This window comes from Notamacropus eugenii, chromosome 2 (genome assembly GCF_028372415.1).
Source record: "Notamacropus eugenii isolate mMacEug1 chromosome 2, mMacEug1.pri_v2, whole genome shotgun sequence".
NCBI classification, from domain to species: domain Eukaryota; kingdom Metazoa; phylum Chordata; class Mammalia; order Diprotodontia; family Macropodidae; genus Notamacropus; species Notamacropus eugenii.
Window position 1 is genome coordinate 89,165,971 of NC_092873.1, and position 27,224 is coordinate 89,193,194.

Here is a 27,224-nt window from a genome sequence, read left to right on the forward strand (position 1 = left end):
TCTCAACGTGTTCCCCCAACAAGGGGAGCTGGCATGGACACAGCTGAGCCCCTCCCCCAATGACACTTCTTGCTCACCCGAGCCTGTTGCAGGATCGCCTGGGCCTGAGCTTCTTGAGCTGCCACCACAGGACCTTTGTCCCCACCACCACTGCCAAACCGGAACTAGGCAATGTGAGAAGTAGTGGAACCAAGGGTAAAATGGAAAAGGAAAAAAAGGTGAAACCAACCATCTATCACTTTTCCCTCATTCTAGGGTACTCAAGTGGCCATCCCTACACCATCTCCAGGATTATACACCACCTCAATACCTAAGCCCTGCCTCTCCAAATATCTTTTTGAGTTCTAGGTAATAACACTAGGGTCTCTGTACCCAACTTAACACCTGTTCCAGGTATATTCATCTTTCTTCTGGGTATACTCTTTTCTGATTTTCTCTGGTATAAATTATGCCTTTCCCAGTTCTAGATGACCCATTCTTGCTTCTAGATCATGTCTATACTATTCCTCCATCCCATCTTACCCTAGAAAAATCCCTTTTAGCTTAGACTCTTTCCCCCTTCAGATTTTCCTCACCCCTTTAGTACTCCTTGATTTCAGGTCCCCCAATATGCCAGTCCTGGGGTTCCTGATATCTTGGGTTCTAGCTAGCTTACCACCAATGATGCCAACTTCTGAGGCCCAAAATAGAACTCACGGGAAGCATAAGTGATGTTCCAGGAGGACCAGGGGTCCCATCTGAGCCAGGAAGCCCTGCACGGCCTGGGGGACCCTGTTAGGGGCAGGGGGGAAAAATAGGGGAATAAGGATAGAATTAGGGTGGGAGAAAGGAGAATAGAGAGACAGTAGGGAAAGGTAACTTATCCCCCAAGAGTCCTACCATGGTCAGGGCCAAAACACTCTTTTAAGTGTCCTCCAACCCCTCCCCAGCTCCCACAAAGAGAAATGGGGCAGCAGATACCAGGCACCTCCTCCTTTAACATAAATTTCACCTTCCTTTCCAGGTGACAAGCATCATATTTCCCTTATCAATATTTATTCTCCACACCAAGGATATCTCAGAGTTTCCCCAGCCCTACTAATCAAGCCACCACCCTCTTACCCTTTCTCCAGGATCACCAACAGGACCAGGGTTCCCCTGAATTCCAGGGGGGCCAGTCAATCCCTATAAGGACAGAAGAAGAAAGAAATTCAGATGTAGGAGGCAGGGAGCAAGAATTCAGAAAGGGGGGCAGGGGGTAGACTTGGGCCAGGAAAGGGGGTCTCTGAAAGCATTCTCAAGAGGCCTCAGGATTAATTCAAAGGGAATATGAGAAGGGGCAGCATGTACAAACTTTATACAAGTTCCAAAGCATTTTATTGATTACTGCCTAGTCTGAGCCTCCTAACCTCTCTGTGAGGTAGATACTCAAGCTATTATTATTCCCCATTTTACAGACCAGGAAGCTGAGACTCAGATTCAGAGATCTGCCCATGGTCACTCAGCCAATGGTGTAAGAAGTAGGATTCAAACTCAGGTTTTGTTGTCTCTAAATCCACTATGGGACCTGTGTAAATAAGTGGGGGCTATGGGGGTGGGCTATCTAAGGAAAATATGAGGAGAAATGGGCAATTGGCTGTTGCAGGGAGATTATCAGGAAGACAGAAATGGGGGAGGCTATGATGAGTTTGCAGAGATTTTGAAGAGGAAAGGTTAAGGCTAGACTCACCGCAGGTCCTTCAGGGCCTGGTGGCCCCTCTACTAACATTCCCTGTGAAGATAGAGGTCTGAGGTCAAGGTCATTCTCATCTTAATACCTTTCCCTGCCCTCCAAACCCCAAACACCTGTCACCCCAGTAACCTTGCTGAGCCAACATGTGTCATGACTTACAGGTTCTAGGACAGCGGGTTCTCCCTTCTCTCCCTTCAGCCCCCGGACTCCATGGGCAGCCTGAGGGAGACACATATGTAACCCCAAGTGGGGTCTGTGAGCAGCGGATACCTATCCAACAACCCCACCAACAACCACCTCAAACAGCCCTACCCCAGGGATACTCTAGACCATGTTTCTCTCCTACCCCACTAATATCATCTGTACCTAAACGACTCTAATGCATGGATCCTCTTGGCTTGGCTAGCCTCCTCTTACAAATCCCTGACCCCGAATATCTATCCCCAAAACCCCTCAAAGCTAACTCAGAGCCTATTAACTTTCATTCACCCCCACCCAGGAAAGATATCTACACAGGCTCCACTCTGACTTCTCTAGGGTTCCCTCATAGGAAAACTCCAAGACCCACCTAGGGGTCCTCAATCTTTCCCCAAACCCAATCCTCCTGAATTTTCTATCCAAGGATTTTCCCCCAAGTAACTTCCTCTACTCCTTCAGGAATATGTAAAAGCACACACACAGAAATTATCTACCACCTCAGATTCTTTTCCTACCCTAACCCCAACCCTATAAGACCACCAAACCTAGATTCATCTGAGATTTTTGGAAACAATCCCTTGAACTTAGGCCTCACATCCTGCTTTTCTCAGGTTCCCCGACCCAAGCTCCCCACCCTCAGTGCACCGCCCCACCTCACAACCCACTTAGCTCATCCTCCATCAGCACCCTGTAACTGCCCCAACTCTGAAACCAGAACCCCACCCTATTCTAAGCCCTTCCATTCCCACAGTCCTTGTTTCTAATACCTTCTTCCCTTTTGACCCCATGATTGCGGTAGGACAGGCTGGATGCCGCCTTCAAGATCTTCAGAATCCCCAGGAATGTCCTCCCCCACAAATAGCAAGGGTCAATCCACCAAACTCTCCCCGTCCCGTGGGTATCCCCAAATTACTAGACAACAGCAGAGGAAGCAGGAGGTAGGAGAGGGGTAGGGGGTGGAAATATTAGAAAATAATCATAATGCCAGCAGGGTAGAGGAGGCAGCCATGACGACAGGGAAGGAGCAAGAGACACACAGGAAGTAGCCCCGAAGAAAAATCAAGAGCACACAAAATAGACTGTCCTGAGACACACTTGATCAAAACAGACAGAAAATGGTTTGGAAACACCAAGAAAGAGAGATAGGAAATGTCACTAACAAACTAGAAAGAGCTGTTGAGGTACGAGTCTTTGGAACACTCTTCAGGTAGAAGAATATGGCTTTCACAGCCAAAAGAAAAGGAAATTGAATGAGATAGATAAGAAATGGCTCCTTTCAAGAGGGCATGACATGTGAGGGAAAAAAATGTTAAGAAAAATATAGGACACATAGGAAGTAGCCATAAAGAGCAAGGTTCATGACAGGAGCATTACGATTAGCATTGCCTGGCTTATTCACAGGAAGTGGCTTATTCACAGGAAATGGGAAGAGACAACATGGTTACTGCAGCCAGGACACACAGTCACAAACAAGTGGCTCTCAAGCCAACACCAACACCAAGATGGACGCCATGACTAAGACAAACAGGAAGTGACTGGTTGGGCAGGAAATGGGCCTAGTTTTGGCAAAGCAACACAACGTTGAAAGTTAAATCTTCTGGTACCAACGTAGACAAGAAGAAAGCATGAGAAAGATGATGTGGAAAGTCAGAAACTGGTTGCAAAGGAGAGGCTTGTTGTTCCAGAACAACATATATGCATCAGCCTATATATATATATATATATATATAGAAAATATCCAAAACAAACAGGAAATGGTCTCAGGAGGAAAAAAAAAGATTCAGCCACCCTAGGCAGAAGAAAATGCATAACTGCACCAGGCGAGAGAGACAGGCAATGGCAAACATTCTGAAGCAACATAGACCCTCCCTCTCCCCCTACGTGAATGGGATGACTAACCACCAAAAGGAAGTGGTTCACAATCAACAGGAATGATACATTAACGATAACAAGTGATGCATTAACAATAGGAAGTGATGCAATAACTGGAGGTAGTTCATTAAGAATAGGAAATGATGCATTAACAACAGGAAGTGATGCAATAACTGGAGGTAGTTCATTAAGAATAGGAAATGATGCATTAACAACAGGAAGTGATACAATAACTGGACGTGGTGCATTACGAATAAGAAATGATGCATTAACAACAGGAAATGATGTAGTAACAACAGGAAGTAATACATTAACAAAAGGAAATGATGCATTAACAACAGGAAGTGATGCCATAACAACTGGAGGTGGTACATTAGCAACAGGAAATGACGCATTAACAACAGGAAGTAAGTGATGCCATAACAACTGGGAGGTGGTGCACCAACAGGAACCGCCTTACAACAAGAAGTGATGCAGTAACAACTAGAAGTAATGTGTTAAGGACAGGAAATGATGCATTAATAACAGCAAATGATGCTCCCAACTCTGGCAGAGGAGACCTGCCTCACTTACGGCTCCTGAGTGGGTCGTCTCCGCAGAGAGAGCTGGCCCAAGCTCCGTCTCCTCTCGATAATCATCCCCATAGCCATAGGTGTAATCGTAGGGACCTGGAGGGGGATCTGTAGTCCCCTCTCCATATTCCTCAGCTCGAAAACTGTCGATGGTGGGGGGACCCTCGGGGTCTGTCTGCTCCTTCCCAGGGTGGGAAGAGGAGGTAGAGGGGAAACGGTGAGGAAGCAGGCAAGAATATTGAGCCCTTGAATCCCTCTTGAGCCTGACTAAGGGCCAGGGAGGAGGGAGGCCTGGGGCCATCTGAGGAAGGAATGGCAAGGGAAAGGACGGCCAAAGGCTCAAAGGGAGTTCGGAAGACCAAAAAGTTTCCAGGTGAGGGTGGATGAAGGGGCAAAGTGGCCAGAGGGCTGAACAGTAAGAAAGGGTGACTGGTCGGTTCTGCAAAGGAGACTGGGAAGCAGCCAGAAAACTGAAGGGAAAGCCGGCGAGGGGGTGCCCTGCGCCCCAGGGAGGCAGGGGGAGCGCGCTGAGAGGGGCTCTGAGGCCTCAGTGTCAGGAAAGAGACATGGGAAGGGGTGTGAGGGAGTGAGCTTCCCCACCACCCAATATAAAGTGTGTCCCACATTTGTGAGGTCAGAAGGGATATCCTAAACAGAAAACACAGGTGGGGAAGAGTGATCCACCAAACGGAGAGATGAGGGGACAATGAATAAAGACGGACATAGCTTCAGGAGCTGCTAGGAAGATGGATCTGAAGCGGTCAGAAGAATGGACATAAAGCTGTACACCTAACAGCCCTCTGGCCAAGAGAGGAGAAAATGATTCATCCAGTTGAAGTGGGAGGTGTCAGAGCCATCTGGATCATGCACTAGGGTGGAAGGGGGCATAGTTACCTCCTCAGGGGGTAGCAGGGGGTTGGACTCCTGGGTCCCATCTTCTTCACCTAGGGGAGGGTCCTGACCTCAAGGAAGGGGGGATGGGGGGAGGGAAGAGCACAGCCAGAAGCAGAGGGGAAGGAAGATTAATGTAGATTGGTGCAAAGCAGCAGATATCCCCCCACCTGTAGAAACCTATCCGCGCTGGGGGATGGGGGTAAATCTCAGATCTTGCCATCCCTCTGGGAGAGAGTGTTGAAGGGGTAAATTTAGGAGATTGAAGAGAGCAGAGATCTGGATCCCCCTGTTCTACCTGCCGGTAACCGCTGCCTCTAGTCGGAGGGGGACCCCGGGCTTGTGGGGCAACTGCCCGACGAGCAGGGCGTCGGGATAAAGAAACCCGGTCCCTGGCTGACACTGCGCCCCTACCACGGGGAGGCTGCCCGGAAGGTGAGGTGGAGGCCCTCTGGGCCGCTGACCTCTTGGCAGGTGGGGAAAGCCGGGAAAGCCGGCGAGGGGGTGCCCTGCGCCCCAGGGAGGCAGGGGGAGCACGCTGAGAGGGGCTCCAAGGCCTCTGTGTCAGGAAAGAGACATAGGAAGGGGTGTGAGGGAGCTTCCCCACCACTCAATATAAAGTGTGTCCCACATTTGTGAGGTCAGAAGGGGTATCCTAAAGTTGACAGTGTGAGAGAAAGGAATCTCTGAAGGGGTTACCTGGTAATCAGGAGTGGTCCCTGTGGTCATCACATCATAATAAGGGGGCTCGTAGTCATAGTAGAAAGAATCAGGGGACTGGGAATAGGGCAAGAGGAAATCAGATGGGGACAGGACAGGAATAAGGAGGTCATAGGTGGGGAGATGGCAAAAGAAAGAGAGGATGACCAGAAGGAGTTAGCAAATGAGGGGTTAGGCATAAGAGATTAGGGATTAGGCATAAGGTAGATGAAGGGAAGAGGATGATGGGTGGTAAGGGAAATAGAGAAGCAGGTTGAGGGTGAGTCCCACATGTGGACAGAAGCAAACATAATTAAGAGATTGATCCAACACTTGAACCCCCAACCCCTTATCAGAACCCTCACCCTATTCATCCCTCACCTCAATTTTCTGCTACAGTTCTCCTCCCCTCTTAGGCTTATCTAGCCATACATTTCTAGGCCTTCATAGACTAGACCCCTTTATACACCATTCCCTAGACACAACACTATTACTCTCTCTAGATGTATTTCCCCATCTTTGTTTCTTTCTATTTCTCCATCTCTTATTTCCCCATATCTCCATTTTCTCTCAACCTGTTCCTTCCCCCAATCTCTTAATTTGGGGATGAGGATGTAGTGGAGGGTCAGGGGTACATGTTAAACTAGAAGGAAATAAGGGGTGGAGGGATAAGCACCCCATCCTCCAATTCCTCCAAATTCCTTCATCACAAAACCTTTTTTTAAATGAAAATAAAAATAGTTTTGTGAATGAGCATTTTAGATAAAGAAAGAGAAGATGGCACCATAAAACTGGGGGATGACTAGGGCTGGGTCAGGGTGGGTCAGGGCTGGCAGAGGAGAAACATCATCCAGGAAGGCGACCTGGCAGTTTTCAGGGAAGCTTCATGGAGACAAGTCTAGAGTTGCCCGTTGCAGAGTTTGCGGTAAGTTGAGGATTCTCATGGTTCTTGCTCACCTGTCTCTGGGGTTCCTGGTTTTGGGGCCTATGGAGTCTGTGTACTTCCTGGGTCTGGGATCTGCGGGCCCTATGGGGCTCTTGATTCTGGGGTCTCTCCACACGGCTCCCCCCACATTTTTGCTGTCGTTGCTCACAGGATTCATAAGCAGCCTGCGCCCCAGGGACGATGACCAATTGCTGGATATCACCCTGGGAGGGTTGGGGAGGAGAAGCATATGGAGGTGAAGCATGATATCCCTCCTGTCTCTTTCACAGAAGGGTGGAGGCCAAGAGAGACAAGACAGGAACAGAAGACAGAGAAGAAGCCAGGAGGGGATAACCCTAGAACAAGAAGTGAGATAGATGGGGCTAGCTAACTAGAAGGAAAACTGAAATAGAGGTTTATTTTCATTGCAACCACCACCCTTGGAGGTCACCACACCTGGGCTTCCCACTGCCCTCCCCCATATTTGGGCCATGTGTCTCTGTTTTGTTCCTCCCAATGAAAACTTCCACCTCTTATATCTGTTTCTCAGGGCCCAGGTCATTAAGGCCTAATCTGACTTGGTCTGATATGCTCATGGAAGTGGTCCAAAGAGCTCACTCAATGGTAGATCTCCCCAAATAAGCCCTCTGTCTCCAACCCCCTCCTTACTTCCCATCCCCCATTCCTCTCTCCTTTCTATCCCTTTCTAGATCACATTCAACCTGTTCCCCCACCCCACCCTACCCTAGAGAAATTCCTTTTAGCTTAGACTCCTTTTCCAGACTCTCCTCACTGCTTTAGCCCTCCTTGGTTTCAAGTTCCCCAACTGGCAATCCTAGGGTTCCTGACATCTCCATTTCTGGCTATCTTAGACACCACCACTAACACCTTCCCGCAATTTCACAGAAGCCTTAAAATAATGCCTTGGCCTTTGCTGTCTCACCAAAGGGTGAGTGACTATGATGAGCCTCTCAGACTCCATAGGAAAGGAAGGCATCCTTCCTGCTCAGTTCAAGGGGCACAGGAATTGTTGTCAGGGAGTTCATGCTCAAATCCTCATTGTATTACTCCCCATGTGATCACAGGCAAGTCATTTCCCCTTTCTGTACCTAAGGTTCACCCTCCCATAAAGTGAAAGAATTGGAGTAGATCATTTCTAAATCCCTTCTACAGCTGATGTTCCTGGGATTCTCGATTTCTGCTATCTGTTCCTCTTCCTTCCCTCCTGCTCCAAGTCCTCTTGCTTGAATAATAACAGTTACCTAGCTGATCTCCCTGCTTTCTCCAGTTTTTCCCTTTCATGTGCAATACTGCCCAAATAAATTCCTAATGCATTGTTCTAATTATATCATTTACCTCCTCAAAAGCCTTTAGTTTACAGGTCCTGGACCAACAGCATATCCAGCCTACAGTTTCCCAGAGTAAGAGAGCTGGTTCAGAGGAGCTTTAATTTTGGGCGTCAAGGCCAAAAAGCCCTTTTCACTACTTTTTAATTATCCTTGATCCCTGAATTCTAAATCCAGGCACTGGAGTTCAAGTACCATCCTTACTTCTGAATCAGTTTGGCTACTTGGGTTCAGAGATCTCCCATGCTTGATCCACCTTCTGCCACAGGGCCATGTCTCAGCACCCATTTTTATCTTTCTACTTCCACATTTTCTCTCCATACCACAGTCCATAATACTGTTTTCTCGAATTCCTTTCCCCCAAAAAATGAACACACAAAATCTGAAGTAATGCAGCATGGTAAAGTGATTAGATGCCTAAAATTTTTTAAGTCCTAGAAAAGAACTCGACTAGGTTTAAATTAAAAAGTCACAGCTCCCTAGCCTCGCTTGGCTGGGATTTCCTCTCTGGCAGACCCTGAGTAGAAAGTCAAACAGGTTCAGAGGCTAGGAAGGCCTTTATGTTCACTGGGGATTCAGGGATCAGGCAGGCCTTCTGAAGGCTGGGAAATGTAAAAAGCCTTGGGGCCAAATGCAAAAGTTCCCAGAACCACTTGCTGAACATAAGACCCAATTCCTTCAGCCAAGTGATAAGATTCAGCAAGGCCTATAAATAAGACCCAGGGCTGGATCTTTAGCAGACTGTCCACTACTTATCCAACTTCTCTTACTGGCATTCAAAGTTTTGCCATATCTGGTGTCAATCTACTTTCTCATCTCCCACTGTTCCTTTCCACATATTGGTGGTGCCCCCTGAGCAAATCCTAAACTTCCCTGACTGTATTGTACTTTGCTCAGGTCTTTTCCTCTCTTAGAAAGTCTTCCCTTGATCCCTCATTGTTGAAAACCTGTTCCTCCTTCAGGGCCCAACTCAAATGTTATTTCTTCCAGCAAGTCTCCTCTGATCTCCATAGTCCAAAGAGATTCAATGCTCACATGGCATTTATCATTTATGACCTTTTATGATAGTTATATCATACTCTCATAGCTTTAAGAAGTAGAAGGGACCTCAGAGGTTATTGAGTCTGACCTCATTTTACAGATAAGTAAACTGAGGTTAAATGATTTTACAGATAAGTAAACTGAGGTTCAAGATTACACAGCTAGTAAATGTCAGAGGCAGTATTTGAACGTAGTTCTTCCTGACTCCAAGTCCAGGGCACTATTACTTATCTCACCATCCTACAGGATGACATACCAAATCTTAATCATCTTTGCTCCACCAACCCAGCCCCCAGCTCCACCCCAGTGGTATATTTCACACAGTAGGTGACAGCAAATCTTTTTGAATGACTATTTGGGCAGAAAAGGCCAAATGACAAACCCCAGGTTATACCATATAGGCAGCCACCAAGTCTGTCTGTTGTGTAGGGTAAACCCTAGAGACAACAATTGAAGGAGATAGGTCAAAAGTGAGAACTTTGCATATGAAGTGGGAGAGGACAGCAGGAGATGGGAGCAGGAAATGTCTCTCAAAACCTAGTTACCTCAAAGACCTCATCATCCAGGATTCGGGCACCAAAGATGAGGACTCCACGGGTGTCTAGAACAGGGCGGGCACTCCGGGGGAGGGGACGAGTCACCCGCTTCTTACAGTCAACAATTAGGGTAACTGAGTGACCCTTAACAGCCACAGCCACACGGTGCCACCTGTGCAAGACATTGAAGAATAACCAAGGAGGATGGTAATGCCTGAGAGTGACCAAGCTGGCAAGGCAATGAGGAGTTGGAGGGTCAGGGAAGTAGTACATTTCAGGTCAGGAGAGAGGTCAGTGGTCAGTGAAATTAGGGGATAGCTGGTAGAGAATCAGAGCAGGGGAAATATTCAGTAGGCAGAGGTGACTCACTTGCCATCAGCCAAGCTAACGCCTCGGAAAGCAGGTAAAGCGGGAGGTCTAGGCCGCCCAGTTTGATCTTCATACAGGAATCGGGGGGGCCAGCCAAGCTCTAGCCCCAATTGCCTAACACCTTGGGCACTGTACAGAGTCAATAGAGGGGCCTGGAGGCCAGGATTCGGCCGGAGCACAGACAGCAATGAGAAATCAGCAGGGAATCCACCTAGAGGGGGACAGTGAGAAAGAGATGGGACATACAACATCACAGAGGATGGAGAGAAATAGAGATAAGGGGAATGGACACATATCCTTATCAGATGGGGTCTGGCTTTTCCTCCATTATGACATTTGACTCTGGGGTTCTGCTGTAACCTTCAGTAGTCTCCAATTCCCCACCATCCTCATACCTGGGAATAATTGCCTGGTAGGAGCACTGAGTTGAGCTGGCCGGGTCACTCGATAGGCCACATCAGCTGGACAGACACCAACCACCCTCCTGACACCATCAGGGAGTGAGGGGAACTGAAGAGCACGGAGCACATCCACAGGGGGACCCCCTGGAAGTAAAAGAAGATCAGGAAGCAAAGACCATACCATGAAGCAAGTAATTTGGCTTTTGAGTCACCGGCCACAGGGAGGTAGGTGGTGGTTGGAGTAGGGGGGAGGAATAACTTGGATCAGGGCAGATCTGTCCTTAGCATTCTTTACCTTTTTCTCAATTTCCTTCTGTCTCCATTTATGTGTTCTACTTCTATCTGTTTTCATCTCTTTTGTTTCTCACTGTTCCCTATCTCTTTCTCTCTCTATATCTGTCTCATAGTGTCTCCATTTATGTCTCTGTCTGCCTCTCTGCATCTCTCTCTCTCTCTCTCTCTCTCTCTCTCTCTCTCTCTCTCCCCCTCCCTCCCTCCCTTCCCCCCTCCTTCTCCCTCTCCATATCTTTCTCTCTGTGTCTCTGGCCTTTATCCCAGCTTTGACACAAACAACATCTGGGGAATCGATCAGTCTGGGCACAGTGAGGTGTGCATGTGTGAGAGGGGAGGGGGCATCGAAAATTGGGATACAGAGCTGCATAGAAAGAGGGTCTTAGGAATTCATTTGGACTCTGCAGTTTGATGTGGGAGTGGGCACTCCTAAGCAATGCTGGGGATATTAGGGGGAAGAAGTATCCAAGACCCCAGACCTCCAGTCCATGCCTTCTAGCATGAAGGAGAAAGGGAGTGAATCAGGGGAGGGGAGGAATGGGGGGCGATGGAACTGCCACATGAAGTCTGAGTTGATCCAGGGCCCTGAGCCACTCACATCTGGGGAACCCATCAGAAATGGTCAGAGAGTTCTTGCCCAGGAACCACTTGGCCCATTGCTTCGCTTCCCTTATACCTGAGACCTAAACATCTCTCCTCAAACACCACTCCACCACCAGAAGCCAGCTAACCACCCCCTTCTGTTCTGAGACTCAGGCTTCTGGTGTCAGAATTCTGGAAGACAGAAGCCACCTCTCCCTGTTTCCTTTCTCTCTATTTCACTCCAGTCCCAAGTCTGAAGAAAGTCTTACATGAGATCCAGCAAAATTGGCAGAGCTACATAGATAGGTAGGGAGAAACAGAGATGAGAGAGAGAGAGAGAGAGAGAGAGAGAGAGAGAGAGAGAGAGAGAGAGAGAGAGAGACATAGAGAGGTACCCAGGAGATCAGGAGAGCTGGACTGGGCGGGGTGGGGCAGAGAAAAGGCCCTTTGAGTTCTGGAGCTGGGGAAACCACGGACTACCCACCCCTCCCCGGCCCCCACGTGTGGCGGCTCCGCAAACACCAGCTCACAAGGGCGGCTTTCAGACACAGAGACAGAGGGAGACAGAGAGACAGAGACACATACAGAGACCCCAAGCCCAAGAGACTTCAGACTGGAGCCCATCTCAACACACACACACACACACACACACACACACACACACTCACACACTCACACACTCACACACACACACACACCACCCAGGAGAATGCTGCTCAGCCCTATCAGCTCCCTACATCTAGCCAGGCTCCTCAAATCTATAAGCATGGAATTCTTGTATTAGGCCCTATAGGCTCCTCACATTTGTCCCACAAACTTCAGCTTTGTCTTATGTACTCCCCACTTCTGGCTCTACAAACTTTTCCTTTTCCCTTCCCCCACTGACTCCCCCTTGCCTGTCTCATAGGGTCCTCACAGTCCACAAGGGGTAGTCAGAAATGTATCTCATCCTCTAATGTTATGGATCCATTATTGTTATTAATTGCTATTAATGTTAATGCATCCATTATTAGAGTAAGTTATATAGTTTCTTGTTTTCTACCTCAAATATAGGGCACCTCAAAAATATATATACATATATATGTATGTGGTCAACATGTCCTGGTTTCCCCTTGCCTCCAGGGCACTTGGGCCCTCCCCAAACTCAAACAGATGCTAGAGGATTTTTCTCCTGCCTTAAAATTATCCTGAAAAAAAGTGGACTTTTTTTTAACTCTTAAATTTCCTATCTCTGAGAGTATGAGCTCTGGAATCAGAAGGCCTGGGTTCAAATCCTGCTCTGACAATTACTATCTATGACGTGGGGCAAAATACAATCTCCTTGGGCCTCAGTTATTTAATCTGTAAAAGGAAGGGATTGACCTCTGAGTTTATTTCTAGACCTAGACTCTATGTACTTCACACTTTATAGTGTCTGGGAGTTCTTATTGTATTCTAACTGAAATCCTTTATGCTGCAATTTCTGATCTGTTTTCCTTGAAAAAAAAAAAGACTGAAGGAAGAAAGAGAATAAATTAATATGCATATTGAATGCAAACTGTACCTAATCTTTTCAAAGGGGATCCCAGCCCTTATTCTACCACCTGGGAACCCGGAGTCCTACTCTTCAGGCTCCTCTTCTGTGAAATCATACCTCTCCTCACTGTGGTCCCTTGAGGGTAGAACATTCTCATCTCAGGAAAGCTGGGGGGAAAGTCTGGGATCCTGGACGCTGGGGTCCCAGGGGAACAAGCCTGGCCGCAAGAGGGGGTGGGGAGGGGTAGGAATGCAGAGAGTTGGCTCCGATCTCAGACACCTGATCCCAGCCCCGTCCGGCCCGGCCCGTTGGCAGCAGCCCCAGCGCTCTCCAGAGCCAGCCGCGTGGCAGCAGCGAGGGCACAGGGGGAAGGGGGGGCACCGGTAGGGGAAGAGAACAGGGACAGAGAGAACTGTCTAAGGAGCATGGGAGTATCACAGAAGTTGCCCTGAACCTTTGACTCATCCCCTAATTTTCCTCACCCTCATTGCATACCCCCAGAAGAGAGAAAAATAGAGACACATCGAGACAGGTACAGGCTCCTCTCTGGTGTCCGTGGGTTCCCAAGTACCAGGAGACCTGTCCACTCAGCAGGTTAAGTCGGTTCATCTAGTTAGCACCCAACCACCCCACCACTGCTCAGTGTATAGCTTCCAATTTCAGGTCTCTGAATGGCGATTCTGACATCTTTTTCCCCCAATACCCGCTATTTGGAAGTTGAGATGTAAGATGAGAGGTGTTCCTGTCCACTCTACCCTCAACCCTGAAATCTTGACCCCCAGACTCGATCGCCTTGTCTCCTCTTCCGGGACAGAATGTCCCATCTCCAATTCCCAGGGTTACTGACACAGGGTTCCAGGTGTCTCCTCACACATCACTATATCCTGCCCAAAATCTAGGTACCTAAATTTTAGGGGATCCTCCATCCTCACCAGATCCTAACACTCCCAACCTCGTTCCATCCAGAGACTCATTAATTCCACTTTCGGGCCAGATTTCCAAGGCTCCTCCCATGCTCCCAACTCTGGTGTCTGATAACCTGGTCTCACTTACCTGCTCGGGTTGGAGGAGGCGCGCTCAGTCCCAGCACCAAAGGGACCAGTAGAAGGAGACGTCTGCAGCGGCTGCACCGCTCCATGGCTGAGCGGTCGGGACGCCCAGGTCCCGAGGAGCCAGGGAGCGGAGATGTAGGGAGGGAGGGAGGAACAGCTGGAGGAGCTAGGACACCTGACTCAGGGAGAAGGAGCAGCGCGCCCTTGGTGTTCGAATTCCTGGATCCCCTGGAGAGGGGAGGTTGGCTGAAGGCTGAGGACCGCTGCAATTCTCAGCCCTAAGATTCCATTCACGGAAGGGGAGATGCCAGGGCTCCAGTTCTGCCGCTGCTGCTCCCTCCTCTGCCGCAGCCACTTGTGTGTCCCCGGCCACCCTACCAGTCAAGAGCCCCCGACCCCGCCCCCGGCCCAGCCCCCCCACGCCCCTCTCGCAACTGGAGAGGGAAAATCCCACCCCGCTTCTTACACCTTCTCTGGGGAAATCCCTGCTCCGCCCATGGGAACCAGGGCCTTCCGGGGACCCAGGGATTCTACCTCTCTTACCTTCCCAAGTCCCTAGGCATCCTGTTCTCTTACCCCCATATTTTCTAGGGCCCTGCTTCCCCTTCTCTCTCCCTTCCAAGAACCCAAGCATTCTACCCCAGTCCAGTTTGGGGGGCGGGGTCCGGGGGGCTCCCCTATAATCAGTTCCCCATAATTACACACGCCCCCGCCCCTTCCCGCAGAGGTAATTGCAGAGCCCAGGTATTTATAGAAGAGGCTAAAGATAGTGACGGGCGGGACACTGGGGGACAGAGTAACCAAGGATACTAGGGGATGGAAAGTATGGAGGAGTCCAGGAGAGTCCGAGAGTCGCCCGGAGAGTCCAAGGCACGCAGCCCAAGACTGAGAGCGGTAAAAAAGATGGGGAGGTGCTCAAGAGGACAAAAAATCAGTTTAGAGAAACGGACTTGGGATTGTGGCCAGGTGCCGCGGGCCTAGCATCTTCAGCACCCGCGGGACGCGCGCAGCCCCAGGGTCTGCCCGGAGCCCTTGGTGCGACGGGTGAAAAGCTGGGATTGAGCAGACACCGCCTGCTCCCCGCCGCCGCCGCCGCCGCCGCCGCCGCCTAGGAGGGGGGCGGAGGTGGCTGGGAAACAAGGAGCCTTTGAAAGCCGGCTTTCCACACTCACACCCTCCACTTCATCGACCCCTGCCCCGCCCCTAGCCTGGCACACACACCCCCACCCCACCCCCGGACAAAGCCCTCCTTGTCCCCCCACTCCCACTCCAAGCCCCAGGGAAACGCCGCAGCGTCGGGGGAATCCGAGCGGTATTTCTCTCCCATTCTTGAAATCACCACATATGGCCAATACAACACCCCTTTTCCACAGTCCCTGCTCCCCCACTCCATCTGTCCGTCCCCCCCCCTCCCCACAGAGACCCCTACATCCAGAAAAGCAGCGGCTTTAATTTGAAAGCATTTTGGGGGGGGGGGGGGAAGTCCTGTGGGAGAGCTGGAACCTATAGAATCATGCAGGCCCCAGAAGACACCCCCTCCCCTTTCCCTGGGACTGACCCCTTCCTCCAATCCCTGCAGCAACCCTGCCTCCTCAAACCAGGAGCTCTCCCAATCAGGGAGGGCAGGGCAAAAAGTTTGTGAGTACTGGGAAGACATGATTATGGAGGGAAGTGGTGTAATCAGGTGGGAGGGGGGCGGGTCAGTGATAACCGTGTCATCTCAAAAGCATCTCTCCTGAACAGCTCCCTACTCAAATCACCCCTCTCCCTGGCTTGGCTGCCCAGCTAGACTAGGCATAAGGATGAAGTTTGGGGAGGAAAAATCACTCATGCTTGGAGATCCCCAGGGATAGATATAACCTATACCCTTCCCCTAACACATTTCTTTTTCACCAGTGGGAAGATCTTTGAGACTAACCCCTGGTTTTCCCTATAAAACCTCAGCAAACCAAGGAGGGGAAAAAGCCAGTCTATCCTCTTTCCTATCGTACTCCCCTTCAGTCTGACTGGAAAGGGAGATGGCCAAAAATAGGATGTAAGAACCAGGCTATGAAGATTTCAAAGTGATTCCTCTCCCAGTCACTATTACCGTCTCCCACAATCTTTCCGTGTTTTCATAAGGGAGGGAGGCGTGAACCCCATGGCCAATGTCCATCATCATGTGGGGGGGTCCTGCCCCCCAATGTCCATGTCTCTGGGTGAAGAACAGAGCCCCCATTTCAACTGTCTTATTCAAAAGATGGGGAGAAAGGGGAACAAGCTCAAAAGGTCCCCAGACCCCAGACAGAGGAACAGGATCCTGGGAGAGAATCGCAGCAGATCCCCAGTGCTGTATGAGGGAAATAGATGGGGGAGTGAGGGGAATCCTTTACCAGTATGAGAACTCAGTTCAAAACTTGGGCATCCCCTACAAGTCAGAGGACCAGGCCAGCCGAGGACAGGGGCCACCCCATCCCTCTGAGGGTTCCAGTTTAGTTCTGTTCTCTATCCAAGGTCCTGAAGCTTTCTTCCCCACCCTCACCTCCCACAGTTTGGGACCCATCCTGCATTCCAGCCTCCTTCCGGGCCTCCATCCAGGTATGAGGGTCACCTCCCCCTTCTATTTTCAGTGTTAGGCAAGCTGGTGTGGTGCCTCTAGCATTTCCATAAGGAAGGTATCAATGGGTGTGTCCCCGATGAGCTTGAAGAAAAACAGATGCTCCAAGCACTTGAGGCCAATAGATCGGAGGGCAGGGAGACGAAGGAGCAGCTTTGCAAACCTGGGGTGGCAGGGCAAAAGAGAGGAAGAGGAGATGGGGATCAGGGGAGATAAGGGGAGAACATCAGAGACCCCTCCATAAAAATGTATGTGTGTGGAGGGGAGAGGGGTGTGAGGGGGGAGGGGGAGGGGGAGAGAGAGGGAGAGAGAGGGAGAGAGAGGGGGGGAGGGAGAGAGAGGGAGAGGGAGAGAGAGAGAGAGAAATTAGAAAAGGAGACAAATGAGATACAACACATACTCATTACTGGCATGACCCCCCTCAATCCTTGCTCCCTCTTTAGTTCCACAAACAAATACTTTCCAAGGCTCTTGCCTGCCCTGTCCCCCTCTCATCTCACCGTCCCTGCTGCTCAGGGTATTTCTGTTTACAGTATGATTCCAAAGATGCATAGACTTTCTCCCTCAGAATCTCTACCTCCCCAGGGTTGGAGAGGCCCTTGGCATCTGCAGGAGGGGAGGAAAAGGTGAAATGGGAGAGGATTAGGTGAAGAAAACAACTGGATGAAAGAGGAAGAGAATCGAAAAAGAGTAATGATCAAGTCAAGGGTCCTCCCCACCCCTCCCCCATCACTCTCGCTCCCAGGGAGCCCTCTACCTCCACATTTAGCATTGTTTTGCAAGTGTTGACTGTATTTTGTCTTTCCAGGACACTAGGGAGAAAAAAAATGTCTCTGGGTTATGAAATAGGATATCTGTCCCCAAACCAAGCTAAGAGGATGAATTTTGAAATCTAGAAGCTGTTAGAAGGGATTTTGGAGATCATTTAGTCTAACCCTATCATTTCACACATAAAACTGAAGTCCAGAGAGAAGTAACTTGTCCAAGGTCACACAGCTAATAACTGGCAAAGCCAGGACTTGAACCCAGGTCTTCAAATGCTGAAGTTCAAAGTTCTTTCCACTACTGCAAAATGCCTTCCATAACAGAAAGGTTATATTTAGGGAGAGGTTGCTTGGTTACTTGGGAGATCTCTGGGTTATCTGGAGTAGGTATGGGTATCTCATATACAAGTATGTCACCCTACCTGGATTGAATAAGATAATTGCCCTCAAACAGCCAAGTTCTGTCTTATCCATTCGCATATCCCGCATCTTGGACACCAATTCAGTCAGCACCCTATGGAAAAGCATGGGAGTCATACTTCTAGTTAGCTCAGGAAACTGACCAGCAAAAGATCCCCCCACATCCTGCTCTGCACCAGCCAACTACCTAGTCTATGAGTGCCCCAGGGAACACTGACCGGTCAAAAATGGCTCCAACACCAGCTGAATGAGCAGAGTTTCGATGGACATGGAGCCCTGTGGCAAGAAGGATGCCATCCCTGACGGAGATGGAACGATGGGAGAAGGAGGCGATGAGGAGCTCATTCCAGCCTAAGAGGCAGAGGCCATTCGGTCAGGTGCCAGAGACCAGGCTAGGGAGTTATTGGAGTTGAAGAAGGGGAGGGGAGAGGGGGGAGCAGTGAGCTTCCCTACTTGGAACAGTCTGCCCACCTAGAGGTGACTCATGGTAATGGTCCTAGCAAGCCAGGAGGTCATGTCAGGACAAAGTCAAAAGGTCACCTAGACCAGAGAATAGAAATCACTGACCTGCTCGAAGCAGGATGACCTGGTCATCCAGAGGCAGAGAAGAGAAGTGTGGGATCCTCTTTGCCCACTCAACCAGTGTAAATAGCTGTTTGTCTGCTGCCTGACAGATGTTGGTCACAGGGTCATTTGGCTGAAGGAGAATGAGGATACGCAGGGTTGGGGAAATATTAGGACCCATCCCCTCTCATATAAATATTGCCCCCTCCCCCATGCCCAACAGGTTCCTCCCCACTCCCCCTAGCCAAGGCTGATCTTCCCATCATTTAAATTTCTGTTCCATCCCTTATTGCTGGGGGAGGGAAAGTATGATACTTTGGGGATAAGGGAGGGGAAGGAAGCTTGTTTATGTGTCTTAAGCATTCCTGCCCTGCAAACCGTTCATATTTCAACTATTACTATTAGGATTATTAGGAGCCAGAGGGACCTCAGATATATATAGATATAGACATATATACATATGTTTTCAAGAACTCCCTCCCCCCAGTGTCATCTGAGAGAATGGATCTCTCCCTGGTCACTCACGCTACTGCCGCCGCCCCCGGTTCCCCCGGGTCCTTCTACGCCCTGGTCACTCTTCTGTTCCACGGCGAGTTCAGCCTCCAGGATCCTGTCCACAGGCATCTCCTCAGGGGCCCCCCCGGCTCCCTCCCCTTCCCCGTCCTTCTCTTTGCCCCTTTGACGCTCCTCCTGTACCGCTGGGGAGGTGGGAGGGGGGGAGAAGAAAAATGAGTGGGAAGTCAGAAGTGGATCATGTGGGGAAACAGCATAACAGTCAGTCATGTTCTTGGGGGTTACAGGGGACTAGGGTAACTAAAGGATGTAGATAAGTTAGAGGTGGGTGACTTGGTGAAGGTATAGGCATTAGATCAGAACATTCTCTTATTTAGACAGATTTTCAAAAAGCAGTTTTATATTCATTATCTCACTTGATCCTCACAATTCTGAGGTAGATAAGGGCAAGTACTATTACCCCAATTTTATAGGTAAGGAAACTAAGTCTCAGAGAGGTTAAGTGACAAGGTCATGTACCTGGGAAGTAGCAGAGACAGGACCAGAACCCAGGTTATATGATTCCTGGTAGAGTTTAGGAAAATGTCGTTGTTTGACCAGTACATTTAGGGAAAGAAGTCAGATCTAGGTTCTTGTTCTGGTTCTGCAACTTACTGGCTGTGTGACCTTGGGCAATTCACTTCCCCCTTGATGAGCTTCCCCCAATCTGTAAAATGAAGGGAATGGAGTAGATGATTTCTAAGGCTCCTCCTTCCAGCTCTGACAATATGTGGATTCTTACAGTGAGACTCTCAGGTAATAAAGGAAAAAAGAAGACTCCCCCAAGCTTCCCCAAAACTTTATGCCCCAATGGGGACAGAAAACTCCCCCAGAGGTCATAAAGAAGAAAGGCTTGAGGGAGCTCCTCCTTGAACCACACAGAAGAATGGTCAGGAACTGGAGGCCAGAGAAGAAACAAGAAGATTAGAAAGTAGAGGAGAAAGCCAGAGAGGCATGACCATAAGTTATAGAGTAATGGCAGATAAAGTGGAAGACGCCAGAAACAGAGGGTCAAAGTGCTAGTCCAGCTAGGTGGGTTCCACAAGGCTACTAGATCTGGGATAGACACACCACTGCAGAACCACTGAAAGAGGAGGTAGAGAAACCAGATCAGGATCTTTGGGGGAGACCAGCTGAAAGGGGAAATGAGGAAAGAAGATACATGGCAGAGGAGGAAGAAAGGGGCAGGTGGGATGGTTTCCTTACTCTAGTTCTCTTTCTCTTTCTGGCTTGACTGTAAGGTTGGAAGATAGGGGCTGGTGGGCACTTCAATCCACTTCCCCCACATAACCTCAATGAAGGAGAAACTGGAAAGAGCAAGGGGCCTGTGTTAGCAGTACAAAGATGATTTCTTACCCTCCCTCTTCATGCCAGTAGCAAGGCATTTCTGGTAGCGGCAGTACTGACAGCGGTTCCGTTGCCGCTTGTCCACAGTACAGTCCTTGTTGTCCCGACATGAGTAAGTCAAGTCCTTTCGGATGGTTCGTTTGAAGAAACCTTTACAACCTTCACAGCTGTAGACCCCATAGTGTTTGCCTAGAATGGCAGGTAATGGGGGACAAGGGGACAGAAAGGGCTAGAGAGAGACACTCCCTACCCTGTAACCCCAGGGTGGGGAGACTAATCACCTTTCCCTCTGAACTCTTGCAAACATGCACCCTGTTGTATTGCCTAAAACAATAACCAGGTCCCAGAGACATTGACACTTTGCTTACAACCAAGTGCAAGTTCAGTTAAGCCCATCTTATATACAGACTTTACATATAGGCCAAGTGATGTGCCCCAGCTCATAAAACTAGTAAGTGAATGAACCAGGTTTCAAACTCAAGTCATTTGATTCTAAGACCATCACTCTATATATATCACACTGCCTCTTTTCTACCCTCTCTAACCTTGACAGGTAACCTGTAGGACATTATCCTCTGATTCACCCACCCAGGTTCTAAAGCTCTCACCAGACCCCTTCTCAGCCTCTTGGATGACCACCAATCATTTATCTAAATTTGAACTGCCACAAGTGGGGTATGGCCTGGCCCCTCTCCTCATTGAGCTTTGAGTGACCCCATGAAACCATACCTGAACTTCTGTCCCCACAGATTGCACAAAGACGTTTGCCAGCCCCTGGACCTGCTGGGGGAGGTGGACAGTGCAGGCCTCGAACACCCAACAATGGTGGCTTCACATCTTCTGGGGGGCCGGACCCTCCCCCAGGGAGTGACACTGTGGAGTTAATCTGAGGGGATATTACAGGGATGCCTGTTGGGAGGGCTGGTGGTGATAGTCACAAGGACCTAAAGCTACTCTCCACCTCTTCTGTGATCAATCAGTCCGTCTATCTACATCTATAGGTGGGAAAGAGGGCAGAGGAGACTGAATACAGGTCCAAGGATGTTGAGAAGGGGAGGTCATGGGAATAAAGTAAAATCATCAACTTTAAGTGACTGAAAGGTTATTCGTTATGGTAAAAAAGGGCCAAGGACATCATAGATCAAGATGTCAGAGGTCACAAGGAACAGAGATTCACACGAGGGCCTGGTGTGATGAAAGATCACCAGGTTATATGGAAATTCAAACCAGGGTCAAGGGTCATCTATAGTTCAAGAGGATCATGGGATCACAACAGCTCACCTGGGGACTGCTGACAGGGCCATAGGGTCCAGGAGGGGCTGGGGGAGGCAGCCCAGGCGACCCCATGGAGGAGCTGATGACAGGAAAGGGGGAGCCAAGTGGGAGTTGGGGTGGGCCCCCTGTTCCTAAGAGGGATGAAGTTGCAGAGGGTAGGGGAGCCAGGGGGGGCCCAGGAGGAGAAGGGGGAGGGCCCCCCCGGGGAGGGGGTTGTGGGGATGAGCTCAGGGAGGAGCTGTCTGGGCTTCTACAGTCTGGGATGGGAAGAGAGAAGAGACAGAAACAAAGACAAAGATATAGAGAGACAAAAAAAAAAGAGAGAGAGAGATAATCAGTCTTCAGCAGGTCAACTACTCCAATTCAAATTCAACAAACATTTATTTAGAGCCTAGTATGTGCAAGTCCCTGTTGTAGGCACTGGGGTTACAAGATAAAAGGAGACTTTAAACTTTCTCCAACTCAAGTGAAGACACTTTTATTTGCCTTTAATCATTTTTTTGGTTTGCCCAAACCAGCCCCAGGCCAGGAAGAAGGCACTCCTTTTGGTTAGGAAGTTGCAGAGTGCTTTGGATTTGGGGGGTGGGGAAAGGGGAGAGCAGGAGTAAAATGAGAAACTCCTATTCTTCTTGAACTGGAAAAAGATTTGGGACCCAACTTAATGGAATGTTAGAGACCCTCTCGCATTACATATGAGGAAACGGAGGCCCAGAAAGGAAAAGTGACTTGTTCAAGGACCCCCAGCTGGTAAGGGTTGAAGCTAGCATTCGAACTCGGATCTTTTCCCTAGAACTGAGTTGGAGGCGTGGGACAGCGGCAGAAGGTCTACGAGTGACAGAAGGGTGACCGTGCCATTGAGATCTGAACTTGGCTGGGGTGGCCCGGAGCCTAGCCTAGCTGGTCTCGGTCCGGAGCCTGGTTCGTCCCAGTGTGGGTGGGAACACAAGTGCCGTTCACGAACCACCCCCCTACACAGCAACCCCAGCCCAAGCTCCGAGGTCAGGGTCGCCCAGAGGGGCAGATTGGAAGATGCTGACCCCTCCCTGACACGTGCTCCGCCCCCAGCCCTCCTCCTCTCCAATCCCTCCCGAGTCCAGCAGAGTGCTGTCCACGCTCCCTCGTCCCACTCCAGACTCTAGATTTCACGGGGAGCGAGACCCTCCCAGCGTTTGGATTACCCATAAACTGGGCGTTCGGCAGGGAAGGGGGAGGGGAGACGGTAGGCAAAGACACCCGTGGGTGTATGTAAAAGGGGAAGAAGACATGCAGATAACACCGTCGCTCGCCCGCCCGCCCTGGCCCTACCCTGCCGACCACTCACCCCGCCCGCTGTCGCCCATCCCGTCCCGTCCCGCTCCCCCCGGCTCCGGCTCCGGGGCTTGTTGTTCTCCGGCCGCCACCTCCACCCGCCGCCGCCACCACCGGGTCCCGGCCCCACAATGCTTCGCGCCACGCTCCCCCACAGGCCCACACTGCCCCGCGGCATGGGGGTTAGAGAAGGATCCGTGAGGGAGGGCAAAGCAACCAACGGTATGGTCCCCAGAAGGAGGTGTGGAAGGACTTGGGGGAGGATACCTACAGAACTCTGGGGTCGGGAGAGAAGGGCAGGATACTGCCAGGGTCTTGGAATAGGGCGCCAGAGCTGGCGGAACAAGGTACTTCACTTTGCCCTACTCTAAGATGGCAGCACCATGGTGGCAGACATCTAGGTAAGGACAGGAAGCCCTTGAGTTAGCTTCCGCCCTTCACCAAGATGGAGGAGCCCGTTCCGTTCTTTCCGGGTGGCCCACTTCCTCCGTACACGCATGCGTATCAAGGGATAAATTTCCCCGTAGCTGCCGCCGAGAGAGCCGCTGTCCGGGTAAAGAAAGGGGCGGAGAAAGGGTGGGACTTCCTCTTCTCGCGGGAGCGGGGAACGCGGGAGTGCCACGTCCGTCCGTGTGAACCGGGAGCGAGAAAACCCCGGCGCCGGTGAGACTTTAGCCTCCTTTTGCATTCAAAGTTTCTTTATCCTCTTCGGGTACCGTAGAGACGGTGGCTTAGAGGGAACACTAAACCGGAATTCCCGAAAACTAGCAAGACTTTCCCGGGGACCAGGGATTGGGGAGGGGGCAGGAGGTGGGTGCAGGTGGGAAGGAGACTGAAAGACTACAGACCATGGTTTGGGAGAATAGGAAAGCAACCATACTGGGAAGTAGACCCCTTGGATGGACCCAGAAGGGTCACTGTCTCTTTTCTTTCTAGATAATCGCCATGGCTCACGGAGCCCCAGGGGCCAGATGCTGGGCAGCTGTGGGGTTGGTGACTTGGGTTGCCTTAGAGCTGCTGGTGTCTGGACTTGGGGTCCACGCAGACCTGCATGAAGATATGCATGAAGATTTCCACCATCCTGGCCATGGCCATTCACACAAGGATTTCCACCATCATGACCATGGGCACTCGCATGAGGATTTCCATCATCCTGGCCATGGGCACTCCCACGAGGATTTCCATCATCCTGGCCATGGGCACTCCCACGAGGATTTCCATCATCCTGGCCATGGGCACTCCCATGAAGATTTCCAGCATCATGGCCATGGACATTTGCATGATGATTTCCATCATGGTCACAGCCATGCACCAGGACACCATGGCCACACACATGAGAGCTTTTATTATGAGTCTGACCCCTTGCACAATAGACAGTCACATGAAGGAAATGGACACAGAAGTCACACTCATGACCATGGACACAGCCATGCTCATGAATATGGACAAAGGTCTAAAGGCATTGGGGATTCTGAGGTTCTAGGCAGTGGGCAGGACTTGGACACTGTCAGTCTTTGGGCATATGTGAGTTCTCAGAGAATAATGGGGATAGTAGAAGGGGTTGTGGGGTGTGGGATCTTACCCTTGTATAGTAATTAACTCACACCCATGACTTATTTCCTTAATCGCAAACTTATTAGGCTCTGGGGGCAACAGTGCTAATCTCAGCGGCTCCATTTTTCATCCTATTTCTTGTGCCTGTGGAATCCAATTCCCCTCAGCACCGCTCACTCCTGCAGATCCTTCTCAGCTTTGCCTCAGGGGGACTTCTGGGAGATGCCTTCCTGCATCTGATACCTCATGCCCTGGGTGAGTGATCTCTAACCTTCATTGCCTTTCAATCTTACTTTGCCTCACACTTTGAGAGTCCCTATTGGCTGTGATGTTTATGTCACATGCTTGATATTTCTGACCTTCTTTCCTCAGAACCTCATTCTCATCATGGGGATATGGAACCTCAACTTGAAGAAAGGCCAGGACATGGACACTCTCATAGCCGTGAGGAGGGAATGGGAGGGAGGAATGGGCAAAGTCTGGGCCTGAGGTAGGGGGGAGGGTATTTGACTATCTCCCCCACTTTCCCCAACATTATGCCAGAGGATGTGGGGGAATCAGGGGACTATTTTTCTGTCTTAGCATCCTTCTGTCTCCCTGCCCTCAGACCAGGGCCCCATTCTCTCTGTTGGGCTCTGGGTTCTCGGTGGAATTGTTGCCTTTCTTGTGGTGGAGAAATTTGTGACACATGTGAAGGGAGGACATGGACATGGACACGGACACGGACATGGACATGGACATGAGCATGGCCAACATGGTAAGACTTAGAAATACCTCTTTCCCTATAATTCATTCTCCTGCCTTGGGATTTCAGGGGGGTGGTAGATATCTAGGAATCTTCCTGGCTTAGGGTTCAGTCTGTCTCTGAATGAAGTGGGGAAATCTCTTCATTCTGATCATTCTTTTCTTTCCTCAGAGTCCTCCAAGGAAAAACAGAGTTCAGATGAGGAAGAGAAAGAGAAAGAGATTGGAGGAGCAAGGAGGAGAAGAGGAGCAGGCAGAGAACCCAATGATGGTCCAGTGAAACAGCTTAAATGTGAAAAGGAGAAAGGAGGCTCAGGTGAGGGAGCAGGGACGGTGCCTGAGACATTCTGGAAGTTTGGAGGCTGCTTGGGGGAGGGGGTGGTATTTTCACGAGCTGTTGTTTATTGTTACATTTGGTCACTGTGCTTAGATATTGTTTATCTAAAGGTCATTTCAGGGTGAGCATGGGAGCTATAGAAGTGGCTGAGGAAATATAGAGTATCTTACTCAGTTCACCTTCCCTGCTTCTCCTTTCCAGACATGCGTGTGTCTGGATACCTGAACCTAGCTGCTGACCTGGCCCACAACTTCACAGATGGACTAGCAATTGGGGCTTCTTTCCGAGGGGGCCGGGGACTAGGGATTTTGACCACACTAACTGTCCTGCTACACGAGGTGCCCCATGAAGTTGGGGATTTTGCCATCCTTGTCCAGTCTGGCTGCAGCAAGAGGCAGGTCAGTAACTGGCAGAATCAGGAACATTGCACAGGCATCTATTCCTCTAAGGTGCCCCAGAAACCCCTTAGCTCTTCGTTCCTTGCCACTGTCTCTGACCCCATCCCTCCACATCACCTCCCTAAAATTCTGAGAAATTAGCTTCCCAGTATTCTTTGTTTTTCTCTGTTATTTTAAGCAGTTATATTTAAGCAGTACTTTTTCTTTCTCTGGCATACAAATTATTTCTACTTTTTGACCACTTTAGACTCCAGACTTTGAAAAAACAAAACAAAAATATTCCAAGTCCCTCTTCTTACCTTTATACTACAAGCCTTTTCACAAGCCCCAGGACATTAACTCGCATTATATCTCTCACCAGGGATGATTTTGAAGGTTTCTCTCTTTTTCTTTCCCTTCCTCAAACCCCCTACCCCCACTTCAGGCGATGCGTCTTCAACTGCTGACAGCACTGGGGGCCCTAGCAGGCACAACCTGTGCACTCTTGGCTGAAGGAGGGTCCCAGGGAAACAGTACTGCTGGTGGTAGTGGCCCAGGTTGGGTCCTCCCATTTACAGCTGGTGGCTTCATCTATGTGGCAACTGTGTCTGTATTGCCTGAGCTACTGAGGGAGGCTTCTCCCCTGCAGTCCTTGCTGGAGGTTCTGGGGCTGTTGGGTGGAGTTGCTATGATGGTGCTCATTGCCTACCTCGAATGAGAGGTGGGAGACCCCTCCCCCTAAACCCTGGAGGGTAGGGTGACTTAGATGGGGGGCCCTAGCCAAAGGAAGGAGGAGCCAAGTACCATAAAGGTAAACGTCTAGAGGGACAATGAACTTGGGTTGGCCCTATAGGCCTGAAGGTTTCAGGGACCAGTAGACTTGAGAATGAGATGCTAGAATGGCTGTAGTATTGAAAATTGACTGACAGTGGAGTTGGATTTTAGGTGGCATGGCTAAACGTGGCCATGATAGAAGGGCTGGGCCCAAGAAGAAAGAAGAGGGAGCCACAGAATGGGGACTCCTGTTACGAGTGTCCCCATACCTGTTCTCAAGAAACCAAGCTTCGCCAGCGGCTCCTCCAGTCGCTCCCCTTGAGGAGGGTGTGCCTTTCTCAAAGGCCTGAGCTCTGGACCAAAGGGGTGGAGGGGAGGGGTCAGGATTAAGGTCAATCGTGTGTAGTGATTGGGGGGGGTGGGCTTGTTACTGATCTTATACCTGTTTAGTTTTTGCTTTTTTTATATCGATGAGGGGAGGGCTGGGGAAGGGTGATGACCGGAAATAAAGGCGCTGGCTTTTTCACCCCATCTGGTCTCTTGTCTTACTTTCGGGGAAGGGGCTAACACGTCCTTCAGACTCTCCGCCTGGAAGAATTTTGTCACTTTC

The 27,224-nt window shown here is 50.1% G+C and overlaps 3 protein-coding genes across 7 annotated transcripts in view; 1 reads left to right on the forward strand and 2 right to left on the reverse strand.

Moving 5' to 3' along the window:
- The window catches only part of COL11A2 (collagen type XI alpha 2 chain), a 36,492-nt gene extending 22,115 nt beyond the window's left edge, over positions 1 to 14,377 (reverse strand). For 2 of the 3 annotated variants that reach the window (XR_011974157.1, XM_072641714.1), the window contains exons 1-13: positions 14,004 to 14,377; positions 10,556 to 10,705; positions 10,161 to 10,371; positions 9,801 to 9,963; positions 6,901 to 7,092; positions 5,944 to 6,021; positions 5,248 to 5,310; positions 4,355 to 4,534; positions 1,871 to 1,930; positions 1,709 to 1,750; positions 1,102 to 1,164; positions 697 to 771; positions 78 to 164 (exon numbers count right to left, since the gene is read on the reverse strand). Coding sequence is in view for 2 of the 3 variants with exons in the window: in XM_072641714.1 (XP_072497815.1) it covers positions 78 to 164; positions 697 to 771; positions 1,102 to 1,164; positions 1,709 to 1,750; positions 1,871 to 1,930; positions 4,355 to 4,534; positions 5,248 to 5,310; positions 5,944 to 6,021; positions 6,901 to 7,092; positions 9,801 to 9,963; positions 10,161 to 10,371; positions 10,556 to 10,705; positions 14,004 to 14,088 (1,449 nt within the window). In the remaining variant the exon portion in view is untranslated. The remainder of the gene's footprint in view (positions 1 to 77; positions 165 to 696; positions 772 to 1,101; positions 1,165 to 1,708; positions 1,751 to 1,870; positions 1,931 to 4,354; positions 4,535 to 5,247; positions 5,311 to 5,943; positions 6,022 to 6,900; positions 7,093 to 9,800; positions 9,964 to 10,160; positions 10,372 to 10,555; positions 10,706 to 14,003) is intronic. The other variant, XM_072641715.1, reaches the window with a different exon arrangement.
- A 1,055-nt stretch (positions 14,378 to 15,432) lies between these two features.
- Positions 15,433 to 23,154, reverse strand: RXRB (retinoid X receptor beta). Of its 3 annotated transcripts, none has more exons than XM_072641719.1 (10): positions 23,100 to 23,154; positions 21,527 to 21,777; positions 20,975 to 21,131; positions 20,255 to 20,434; positions 18,872 to 19,044; positions 18,350 to 18,479; positions 18,001 to 18,133; positions 17,785 to 17,876; positions 17,099 to 17,204; positions 15,433 to 16,761 (listed from the first exon to the last, which is right to left on the reverse strand). In XM_072641719.1, the coding sequence occupies exons 2-10, from the start codon at positions 21,590 to 21,592 to the stop codon at positions 16,614 to 16,616; spliced, it is 1,185 nt and encodes a 394-aa protein (XP_072497820.1). In that variant the 5' UTR covers positions 21,593 to 21,777; positions 23,100 to 23,154; the 3' UTR covers positions 15,433 to 16,613. The 3 variants fall into 3 exon arrangements, with proteins under 3 accessions (XP_072497820.1, XP_072497822.1, XP_072497821.1); XM_072641721.1 differs by lacking the exon at positions 23,100 to 23,154 and adding an exon at positions 22,842 to 22,963; XM_072641720.1 differs by lacking the exons at positions 15,433 to 16,761; positions 17,099 to 17,204; positions 23,100 to 23,154 and adding exons at positions 17,247 to 17,410; positions 22,842 to 22,952.
- On the forward strand, positions 22,990 to 27,145 carry SLC39A7 (solute carrier family 39 member 7). Its single transcript, XM_072641716.1, has 9 exons — positions 22,990 to 23,050; positions 23,356 to 23,491; positions 23,765 to 24,352; positions 24,469 to 24,637; positions 24,755 to 24,826; positions 24,990 to 25,139; positions 25,299 to 25,442; positions 25,665 to 25,861; positions 26,286 to 27,145. Exons 3-9 carry the CDS (start codon positions 23,774 to 23,776, stop codon positions 26,556 to 26,558), a joined length of 1,584 nt encoding a protein of 527 aa, XP_072497817.1. The 5' UTR covers positions 22,990 to 23,050; positions 23,356 to 23,491; positions 23,765 to 23,773; the 3' UTR covers positions 26,559 to 27,145.
- The last annotated feature ends 79 nt before the right edge of the window (positions 27,146 to 27,224 follow it).

What these genes read in the sequence shown, in the direction of transcription:
- RXRB (XM_072641721.1), bottom strand. An exon ending in CTGTGGGGACAGAAGTTCAG is followed by an intron (nt 20,435 to 20,974) that starts GTATGGTTTCAT and finishes CTGCCATTCTAG; the next exon opens with GCAAACACTATGGGGTCTAC. An exon ending in CCGGGGGCGGCGGCAGTAGC is followed by an intron (nt 18,480 to 18,871) that starts GTGAGTGACCAG and finishes ATTCTCCTTCAG; the next exon opens with CCAAATGACCCTGTGACCAA.
- SLC39A7 (XM_072641716.1), top strand. Translation starts at nt 23,774, where the DNA reads ATGGCTCACGGAGCCCCAGGGGCCAGATGCTGGGCAGCTGTGGGGTTG. An exon ending in CTGTCAGTCTTTGGGCATAT is followed by an intron (nt 24,353 to 24,468) that starts GTGAGTTCTCAG and finishes CAAACTTATTAG; the next exon opens with GCTCTGGGGGCAACAGTGCT. An exon ending in TCTGATACCTCATGCCCTGG is followed by an intron (nt 24,638 to 24,754) that starts GTGAGTGATCTC and finishes TTCTTTCCTCAG; the next exon opens with AACCTCATTCTCATCATGGG.